At 37.0% G+C, this 11,862-nt stretch overlaps 1 protein-coding gene across 1 annotated transcript; it reads left to right on the forward strand.

Moving 5' to 3' along the window:
- Positions 1–206: 206 nt before the first annotated feature.
- LOC110441080 lies at positions 207–6,183 on the forward strand (the record flags this gene model as incomplete). The annotated part of the gene is made up of 3 exons (XM_021484180.1): positions 207–437; positions 4,220–4,294; positions 6,076–6,183. Coding segments are annotated over 3 exons (414 nt in total), but the record flags the coding sequence as incomplete, so codon positions are not given.
- Between the last annotated feature and the right edge of the window lie 5,679 nt (positions 6,184–11,862).

The following is an 11,862-nucleotide window of genomic DNA, read 5'->3' on the forward strand; positions in this document are numbered from 1 at the left end:
CCCCAGGGAGTCGAGAAAGATATTGGCTGGTTGCAAAGGCTCTATAACCACGGATAATAATTATTTGTGAAGGTTGTGATATAGCGGTATATAAGAACCTCGACATATTATTATTATTATTAGATAATACATCCAAAATTATTGTGATACAGTACATTTGTTACACGTTTTAATACATATAAATCAATATGTTGGCTTTATTGCAGGTTTGTTCCGCCATGCTGATTATCGGCGGAATCGTTATCACTCAGAGCAGATTCGTAACCGATTCCCGGTTGCTGCCAATTTTTGAGAATATGCGTTTTAACAACTACTACCTTCCGGGTATCGTACTTGGTCTCGGTATAACAATGATTGTGATTGGCTGTTTAAATGGTATACCGTGTGGACTCGGGTGCAACATGCTGTGTTTCAAATCGGCCACACAATCGACATTGGTAGGACAGTTAATAACTACTCTCTGAACTTTTATAACTATTGCTATTTTATTGTGAGTACTCTTACACTGACACAGGGTAGATATTTCTAATTGACTGGCAATATATGTAACCATATCAACTGAAGACTATTCATTAACGGGAGATTTAAGTCCATGTCAACAATGTATATAAGTCGATACCATCAGTAGATGTCAACTCAATATCGGTGATACATTGAAGTTGATATCATCAGATTATGTAAAATCAATGTCGACAGTAAATTTATGTTGGTGTCAACTCGATGTCGACAGTAGAAATATACATCGAAATTTACTTAATATCAATAGAGGACAGAAGAAATAATTCAATATTAACTCAATATCGACAGTAGATATAAGACGATGTTTATTCGATGTCGACAGTGAATATAAGTCGATGTTTACTCGATGTCGACTGTATATGTAAGTAGATGTTTTCTCGATGTCGACAGTAGATATAAGTCGATGTTTACTCGATGTCGACTGTAGATATAAGTCGATGTTTACTCGATGTCGACTGTATATATAAGTAGATGTTTACTCGATGTCGACAGAAGATATAAGTATATGTTTTCACGATGTCGACAGTAGATATAAGTCGATGTTTACTCAATGTCGACTGTAGATATAAGTCGATGTTTACTCGATGTCGACTATATATATAAGTAGATGTTTTCTCGATGTCGACAGTAGGTATAAGTCGATGTTTACTCGATGTCGACTGTAGATATACAATGTAAGTCGATGTTTTCTCGATGTCGACAGTAGATATATGTCGATGTTTACTTGTTATCGACAGTAGATATATGTCGATGTTTACTTGTTGTCGACATAAGATATATGTAGATGTTTACTCGATGTCGACAGTAGATATAAGTCGATGTTTACTCGATGACGACTGTATATATACGTCGATGTTTACTCGATGTCGACAGTAGATTAAAGTCGATGTTTTCTCGATGTCGACAGTAGATATAAGTCGATGTTTACTCGATGTCGACTGTAGTTATAAGTCGATGTTTACTCGATGCCGACAGTAGATATATGTCGATGTTTACTTTTTGTCGACATAAGATATATGTAGATGTTTACTCGATGTCGACAGTAGATATAAGTCGATGTTTACTTGATGTCGACAGTAGATATAAGTCGATGTTTACTAGATGACGACTGTATATATAAGTCGATGTTTACTTCTTGTCGACAGTAGATATAAGTAGATGTTTACTCGATGTCGACTGTATAACACTTTGAGTTGGTAGGTCTACTTAGAGGATGTTCTACACTTTGAGTTGGTAGGTCTATTTAGAGGATGTATAACACTTTGAGTTGGTAGGTCTATTTAAAGGCTGTATAACACTTTGAGTTGGTAGGTTTATTCAGAGGCTGTACAACACTTTGAGTTGGTAGGTTTATTTAGAGGTTGTGCAACACTTTGAGTTGGTAGGTTTATTTAGAAGATGTGCACCACTGTGAGTTGGTAGGTCTATTTAGAGGCTGTATAACACTTTGAGTTGGTAGGTCTATTTAGAGGATGTACAACACTTTGAGTTGGTAGGTCTATTTAGAGGCTGTACTACACTGTGAGTTGGTAGGTCTATTTAGAGGATGTACAACACTTTGAGTTGGTAAGTCTACTTAGAGGATGTAAAACACTTTGAGTTGGTAGGTCTACTGAGAGGATGTACAACACTTTGAGTTGGTAGGTCTATTTAGATGATGTACTACACTGTGAGTTGGTAGGTCTATTTAGAGGCTGTACTACACTGGGAGTTGGTAGGTCTATTTAGAGGATGTACAACACTTTGAGTTGGTAAGTCTACGTAGAGGATGTAAAACACTTTGAGTTGGTAGGTTTATTTAAAGGATTTACAACACTGTGAGTTGGTAGGTCTATTTAGAGGCTGTATAATACTTTTAGTTGGTAGGTCTACTTAGAGGATGTTCTACACTTTGAGTTGGTAGGTCTATTTAGAGGATGTACAACACTTTGAGTTGGTAGGTCTATTTAGAGGCTGTATAACACTTTTAGTTGGTAGGTCTACTTAGAGGATGTACAACACTTTGAGTTGGTAGGTCTATTTAGATGATGTACAACAATTTGAGTTGGTAGGTCTGTTTAGAGGTTGTACAACACTTTGGGTTGGTAGATCTATTTAGAGGATGTACAACACTGTCAGTTGGTAGGTCTATTTAAAGGATGTACAACACTTTGAGTTGGTAGGTCTACTTAGAGGATGTACAACAATTTGAGTTGGTAGGTCTGTTTAGAGGATGTACAACACTTTGGGTTGGTAGATCTATTTAGAGGATGTACAACACTGTCAGTTGGTAGGTCTATTTAAAGGATGTACAACACTTTGAGTTGGTAGGTTTATTTAAAGGATTTACAACACTGTGAGATGGTAGGTCTATTTAGAGGCTGTATAACACTTTGAGTTGGTAGGTCTATTTAGAGGATGTACAACACTTTGAGTTGGTAGGTCTATTTAGAGGCTGTATAACACTTTGAGTTGGTAGGTCTATTTAGAGGATGTACAACACTTTGAGTTGGTAGGTCTATTTAGAGGCTGTATAACACTTTGAGTTGGTAGGTCTATTTAGAGGATGTACAACACTTTGAGTTGGTAGGTCTATTTAGAGGCTGTATAACACTTTGAGTTGGTAGGTCTATTTAGAGGATGTACAACACTTTGAGTTGGTAGGTCTATTTAGAGGCTGTATAACACTTTGAGTTGGTAGGTCTATTTAGAGGATGTACAACACTTTGAGTTGGTAGGTCTATTTAGAGGCTGTATAACACTTTGAGTTGGTAGGTCTATTTAGAGGATGTACAACACTTTGAGTTGGTAGGTCTATTTAGAGGCTGTATAACACTTTGAGTTGGTAGGTCTATTTAGAGGATGTACAACACTTTGAGTTGGTAGGTCTATTTAGAGGCTGTATAACACTTTGAGTTGGTAGGTCTATTTAGAGGATGTACAACACTTTGAGTTGGTAGGTCTATTTAGAGGCTGTATAACACTTTGAGTTGGTAGGTCTATTTAGAGGATGTACAACACTTTGAGTTGGTAGGTCTATTTAGAGGCTGTATAACACTTTGAGTTGGTAGGTCTATTTAGAGGATGTACAACACTTTGAGTTGGTAGGTCTATTTAGAGGCTGTATAACACTTTGAGTTGGTAGGTCTATTTAGAGGATGTACAACACTTTGAGTTGGTAGGTCTATTTAGAGGCTGTACAACACTTTGAGTTGGTAGGTCTATTTAGAGGATGTACAACACTTTGAGTTGGTAGGTTTATTTAGAGGATGTACTACACTTTGAGTTGGTAGGTCTATTTAGATGCTGGACTACACTGTGAGTTGGTAGGTCTATTTAGAGGCTGTATAACACTTTGAGTTGGTAGGTCTATTTAGAGGATGTACAACACTTTGAGTTGGTAGGTCTATTTAGATGATGTACTACACTTTGAGTTGGTAAGTTTATTTAGAGGATATACTACACTTTGAGGTGGTAGGTCTATTTAGATGATGTACTACACTTTGAGTTGGTAGGTCTATTAAGAGGCTGTATAACACTTTGAGTTGGTAGGTCTATTTAGATGATGTACTTCACTGTGAGTTGGTAGGTCTATTAAGAGGATGTACTACACTTTGAGTTGGTAGGTCTATTTAGAGGATGTACAATACTTTGAGTTAGTAGGTTTATTTAGAGGATGTGTGACGTAAGTAAGATATGTTTTTGTTTGTTTCTATTTCAGAGTCTAACCTGGCAGGTTGTTATGGTTATATTGCTTACTATTGGACTTACCTTCTGGATTTACCTGCTGCGAGTGGTGAGTTTCTCTGATGTTAATATGGAACTTTGGGATATCCAGTCTATGTTACTTCAGGAATAACCAGGAATATGTTTGGGGTTGTGTGGTATATACCGGAAAACTATGTGAACTTGATCATCTATTACGAATTAATTTAAAAAGTCAAACAACACTTTTTAATTCAAAGTTAGTGAATATTTATTCATTTCTGAAAAGAAAACCACGAACAAGTCTTCCATTTCGGATCAAGCCAAAATAACGTTTTTTTTGTTTGTTTGACATATAAAGTCTTTGTTTGTAGTACATTGTCTATAATACTGTGTGTGTGGTACATTGTCTATAAAAATATGTGTGTGGTGTATTGTCTATGATACTGTGTGTTTGGTATATTGTCTATAATATTGTGCGTGTGGTGTATTGTCTATGATACTGTGTGTGTGGTATATTGTCTATGATACTGTGTGTGTTATATTGTCTATGTTACTGTGTGTGTGGTATATTGTCTATAATACTGTGTGTGCGGTGTATTGTCTATGTTATTGTGTGTGTGGTGTATTTTCTATTACACTGTGTGTGTGGTGTATTGGCTATGTTACTGTGTGTGTGGTGTATTGTGTATGACACTGTGTGTGTGGTGTATTGTGTATGACACTGTGTGTGTGGTGTATTGTGTATGACACTGTGTGTGTGGTGTATTGGCTATGTTACTGTGTGTGTGGTATATTGTCTAAGATACTGTGTGTGTGGTATATTGACTATGTTATTGTGTGTGTGGTGTATTTTCTATGATACTGTGTGTGTGGGGTATTGTCTATGATACTGTGTGTATGGTGTATTGTCTATGTTACTGTGCGTGTGGTATATTGTCTATAATAATGTGTGTGTGGTGTATTGTCTCTGTTATTGTGTGTGTGGTGTATTGTCTATGTTATTGTGTGTGTGGTGTATTGTCTATGATACTGTGTGTTTGGTATATTGTCTATAATACTGTGTGTGTGGTATATTGTCTATGTTATTGTGTGTGTGGTGTATTGTCTATGATACTGTGTGCGTGTTATATTGTCTATGATACTGTATGTAAGGTATATTGTCTATGATACTGTGTGTGTGGTATACTGTCTATAATACTGTGTGTGTGGTGTATTGTCTATGTTACTGTGTGTGTGGTATATTGTCTATAATACTGTGTGTGTGGTGTATTGTCTATGTTACTGTGTGTCTGGTATATTGTCTATAATACTGTGTGTGTGGTGTATTGTCTATGTTATTGTGTGTGTGGTGTATTGTCTATAATACTGTGTGTGTGGTGTATTGTCTATGACACTGTGTGTGTGGTGTATTGTCTATGATACTGTGTGTGTGGTGTATTGTCTATGATACTGTGTGTGTGTTATATTGTCTATGATACTGTATGTAAGGTATATTGTCTATGATACTGTGTGTGTGGTACATTGTCAATGATACTGTGTGTGTTATATTGTCTATGATACTGTGTTATGTACATTGTCTATAATACTTTATATATTTTACATTGTTTATAATACTTTATATGTTTTACATTGTTTATAATACTTTATATGTTTTACATTGTCTATAAAACTTTATATATTTTACATTGTTTATAATACTTTATATGTTTTACATTGTTTATAATACTTTATATGTTTTACATTGTTTATAATACTTTATATGTTTTACATTGTCTATAATACTTTATATGTTTTACATTGTCTATAAAACTTTTTGTATGGAACATTGTCTATGGTACTATACAAGTTGTACCGGTTATATACTGACAGGTTTACGAAGGCATGTATTTACAACTGTACTGGGAGTTTTTTGCTTACGGTGGGACTTCATACGATCAGATGTATTATACCAGAGCCTGGAATTCCCTGTTCGTCACGGTGAGTGCTCCTGATTGTTGTAACAAGATATATCGGATGCTCAGAATAGAGGAAAAAGTCATCGATATGATTGGAAGGTAAATGAGTTTTCTTTGAAATCTACCAAGCCCGGTGTGTCTATAGCTTATCGGTATCTGCTGCACTTGTTTGGAGTTCATGTGAAAGTCGCGGAATAGGCATCATGTTTACTTGACAGATGTCTTTTGATTAAAGCTGACTATATGTAATGGCTGGTTTTAAGAAATCTAACGTTTGCCATGACCATGTTATAACCTTTACCATCAAGCATATCTATTTAGTTTATTCAATAGTAAAAGTTTCAAAGACAATTCCTTACTCGAAAATAACTTAAATGTATCAGATGTTTAGACTTTGAAATTAGAATTTACAATTTAGAACTGAAGTGGTGACGTTATGGAAGGTGTATCGTTGTGTGTTGACGTTATAGAATAGTGTATCGTTGTGTGTTGACGTCGGGAATAGTGTATCGCGAAGTGTTGACGTGTGGAATAGTGTGACGTTGTGTGTTGACGTTATAGAATAGTGTATCGTTGTGTGTTGACGTTATATAATAGTGTATCGCGGTGTAATGACTTTATAGAATAGTGTATCGGGGAGTGTTGACGTTATAGAATAGTGTGTCATTGTTTGTTGGCGTGATGAAATAGTGTGTCGTTGTGTGTTGACGTTATGGAATAGTGTATCGTTGTGTGTTGACGTTATGGAATAGTGTATCGTTGTGTGTTGAGTATCGTTGTGTGTTGACGTTATATAATAGTGTATCGCGGGGTATTGACGTTATAGAATAGTGTATCGGGGGGTGTTGACGTTATAGAATAGTGTATCGGGGGGTGTTGACGTTATAGAATAGTGTATCGGGGGGTGTTGACGTTATAGAATAGTGTATCGGGGTGTGTTGACGTTATAGAATAGTGTGTCGTTGTGTGTTGACGTGATAAAATAGTGTATCGTTGTGTGTTGACGTTATATAATAGTGTATCGCGGTGTATTGACGTTATAGAATAGTGTATCGGGGGGTGTTGACGTTATAGAATAGTGTATCGTTTTGTGTTGACGTGATAAAATAGTGTATCGTTGTGTGTTGACGTTATAGAATAGTGTGTCATTGTTTGTTGACGTGATGAAATAGTGTGTCGTTGTGTGTTGACTTGATGGACTAGTAAATCGTTTTGTGTTGACGTTATGGAATAGTGTATCGTTGTGTGTTGACGTGATGGAATAGTGTATCGTTGTGTGTTGACTGTATTGAATAGTGTGTCATTTCGTGTTGACGTGATGAAATTGTGTGTCGTTGTGTGTTGACCTTATATAACAGTGTTTCGTTGTGTGCTGACATTATGGAATAGTGTGCTGTTGTGTATTGACGTTATGGAATAGAGTTTCGTTGTGTGTTGACGTGATGGGATAAAATATCGTTGTGTGTTGACGTGATGGAAAAGTGTATCGCGAGGTGTTGACTTGATGGGATAGTGTATCGCTGTGTGTTAAAGTTATGGAATAGTGGTTCATTGTGTGTTGAAGTTAGGGAATAGTGTATCGTTGTGTGTTGACGATATTGAAGAGTGTGTCTTTGTGTGTTGACGTTATGGAATAGTGTATCGTTGTGTGTTGACGTTACGGAATAGTGTATCGTTGTGTGTTGACGATATTGAAGAGTGTGTCGTTGTGTGTTGACGTTATGGAATAGTGTATCACGATGTGTTAACGTTATAGAATTTGATATCGCGGTGTATTGACGTTATAGAATAGTGTATCGGGGTGTGTTGCCGTTATAGAATAGTGTATCGTTGTGTGTTGACGATATTGAAGAGTGTGTCGTTGTGTGTTGACGTTATAGAATAGCGTATCGTTTTGTGTTGACGTTATAGAATAGCGTATCGTTTTGTGTTGACGTTATCGAATAGTGTATCGTTGTGTGTTGACTTAATGGACTAGTAAGTCGTTGTGTGTTGACGTTATAGAAAAGTTTATCGCGTTGTGTTGACGTTATGGAATAGTGGGTCATTGTGTGTTGACGTGATGAAAAAGTGTGTCGTTGTGGGTTGACGTGATAAAATAGTGTATCGTTGTGTGTTGATTTTATGGACTAGTAAATCGTTGTGTGTTGACGGTATAGAATAGTTTATCGCGGTGTGTTTACGTGCGGAAGAGTGAATCGTTTTGTGTTGATGTTATGATAGTGTATCGCTGTGTGTTGACGTTATCGAATAGTATATCGCGGTGGATTTACGTTATAGAATAGTGTATCGCAATGTTTTGACGTTCTGGAATAGTGTATCGTTGTGTATTGGCGTTATAGAATAGGGTATCGTTGTGTGTTGACGTTTTGGAATAGTGTGTCATTGTGTGTTGACGTGATGAAAAAGTGTGTCGTTGTGTGTTGACGTGATAAAATAGTGTATCGTTGTGTGTTGATTTTATGGACTAGTAAATCGTTGTGTGTTGACGTTATAGGCTAGTGTATCGTTGTGTGTTGACGGTATAGAATAGTTTATCGCGGTGTGTTTACGTGCGGGAGAGTGAATCGTTTTTTGTTGATGTTATGGAATAGTGTACCGCGGTGTGTTGACATGATGGAATAGAGTTTCATTGTGTGTTGACGTGATGGGATAACATATTGTTGGGTTGTTGACGGGATGGAATAGTGTATTGTTGTGTTTTGATGTTATGGAAAAGTGTATTGCCGTGTGTTGACTTGATGGGATAGTGTATCGTTGTGTGTTGACGGTATTAATTTGTGTATCGCAATGTTTTGACGCGTTATAGAATAGTTTATCGCGGTGTGTTTACGTGCGGGAGAGTGAATCGTTTTTTGTTGATGTTATGGAATAGTGTACCGCGGTGTGTTGACATGATGGAATAGAGTTTCGTTGTGTGTTGATGTGGTGGGATAACATATTGTTGTGTTGTTGACGGGGTGGAATAGGGTATTGTTGTGTTTTGATGTTATGGAATAGTGTGTCGTTGTGTGTTGACTTGATGGACTAGTAAATAGTTTTGTGTTGACGTTGTGGAATAGTGTATCGTTGTGTGTTGATTTTATGGACTAGTAAATCGTTGTGTGTTGACGGTATAGAATAGTTTATCGCGGTGTGTTTACGTGCGGAAGAGTGAATCGTTTTGTGTTGATGTTATGATAGTGTATCGCTGTGTGTTGACGTTATCGAATAGTATATCGCGGTGTATTTACGTTATAGAATAGTGTATCGCAATGTTTTGACGTTATGGAATAGTGTATCGTTGTGTATTGACGTTATAGAATAGGGTATCGTTGTGTGTTGACGTTATGGAATAGTGTGTCATTGTGTGTTGACGTGATGAAAAAGTGTGTCGTTGTGTGTTGACGTGATAAAATAGTGTATCGTTGTGTGTTGACGTTATGGAATAGTGTATCTTTGTGTGTTGACGTTATAGAATAGTTTATCGCGGTGTGTTTACGTGCGGAAGAGTGAATCGTTTTGTGTTGATGTTATGGAATAGTGTACCGCGGTGTGTTGACATGATGGAATAGAGTTTCGTTGTGTGTTGACGTGATGGGATAACATATTGTTGTGTTGTTGACGGGATGGAATAGTGTATTGTTGTGTTTTGATGTTATGGAATAGTTTGTCGTTGTTTATTGACGTTATGGAATAGTGTATTGTTGTGTTTTGACGTGATGGGATAATTTTTGTTGTGTTGTTGACGGGATGGAATAGTATATTGTTGTGTTTTGACGTTTAGGAATAGTATATGGTTGTATGTTGACGTGATGGAAAAGTGTATTGCGGTGTGTTGACTTGATGGGATAGTGTATCGCTGTGTGTTGACGTTATCGAATAGTGTATCGTTGTGTGTTGACGTTATAGAATAGCGTATCGTTGTGTGTTGACGTTATAGAATAGCGTATCGTTTTGTGTTGACGTTATAGAATAGCGTATCGATTTGTGTTGACGTTATGGAATAGTGTATCGTTGTGTGTTGACTTAATGGACTAGTAAATCGTTGTGTGTTGACGTTATAGATTAGTGTATCGTTGTGTGTTGACGTTATAGAATAGCGTATCGTTTTGTGTTGACGTTATGGAATAGTGTATCGTTGTGTGTTGACGGTATTAATTTGTGTATCGCAATGTTTTGACGTTATGGAATAGTGTATCGTTGTGTGTTGACTTAATGGACTAGTAAATCGTTTTGTGTTGACGTTATAGATTAGTGTATCGTTGTGTGTTGACGTTATAGAATAGTGTATCGCGTTGTGTTGACGTGATGGAATAGTGTATCGTTGTGTGTTGACGTTTTAGAATAGTGTATCGTTTTGTGTTGACGTGATAAAATAGTGTATCGTTGTGTGTTGACGTTATAGAATAGTGTATCGCGTTGTGTTGACGTGATGGAATAGTGTATCGTTGTGTGTTGACGTTATGACATTGTGTATCGCGTTGTGTTGACGTTATGGAATAGTGTATCGTTGTGTGTTGACGTTATAGAATAGTTTATCGCTGTGTGTTTACGTGCGGAAGAGTGAATCGTTTTGTGTTGATGTTATAGAATAGTGTATCGCGATGTGTTGACATGATGGTATAGAGTTTCGTTGTGTGTTGACGTGATGGGATAACATATTGTTGTGTTGTTGACGGGATGGAATAGTGTATTGTTGTGTGTTGACGTTATGGAATAGTGTATCATTGTGTGTTGACGGTATGGAGTAGTATATCGTTCTGTGTTGACGTTATAGAATAGTGTATCGTTCTGTGTTGACGTTATAGAATAGTGTATCGTTGTATGTTGACGTGATGGAATAGTGTGTCATTGTGTTTTGACGTTATGGAATATTGTGTCATTGTGTGTTGATGTTATAGAATAGTGTATCGCCGTGTGTTGACTTTATAGAATAGTGTATTGTGGTGTAATGACGTGTGGAATAGTGTATCGTTGTGTGTTAGGTTATGGAATAGTGTATCGTTGTGTGATGACGTTATGGAATAGTTAATCGTTTTGTGTTGATGTTATGGAATAATAGAGTCTTCCCCTACCTTGAGGGTGTGACAGAGATATTTCCAACCCAAGTGGTGATGTTTTTTGGTTGTCTAACCCGAAGCTCTGCTGAGGGTTAAACAACCGAAAAAACATTTGTGTGACAGCTTGGCATATTTATACCCCCTCCCCTCGCAACCAAGTTAGGAGAGGGGGCGGGGTGGCGGATATACTGGAATCACTCTGTTTGTCCGTCCGTCCGTCTGTCATTAGACACACATTTGTACCTCCTACTCCTCCTAGGTCCATGCATGGATGATTAGCCATTTCAGTAACCTAATTCATTCGTGACCTTCGACCTCTGACCCCACCTTGGAAGCTGTCTGTAGAGTAGATTTCATTAATTCCTATAGTAGATTTCATTAATTCCTATAATATTCAATGTATATGTGTATACAAAATGCCTACCGTTTTCGAGATATTTAGCCATTTCAGTAATTCATTCGTGAACTTTGACCTTGGTTTATTTTTCCTCTGTGTAAACAGCTTGGTATATTTTCCATTTGTGTTCAAAGCTTGGTATGTTTGTATAGACCGCTAGGTATATTTCCCCTTTGTGTTGACAGCTTGGTATTTTTCTCTTTCTTGTAAACAGCTTGGTATATTTCTCCTTTGTGTAAACAGCTAGGTATATTTTTCCTTT

Source organism: Mizuhopecten yessoensis, unplaced genomic scaffold (genome assembly GCF_002113885.1).
Source record: "Mizuhopecten yessoensis strain PY_sf001 unplaced genomic scaffold, ASM211388v2 scaffold715363, whole genome shotgun sequence".
In the NCBI taxonomy this organism is placed as follows: Eukaryota; Metazoa; Mollusca; class Bivalvia; order Pectinida; family Pectinidae; genus Mizuhopecten; species Mizuhopecten yessoensis.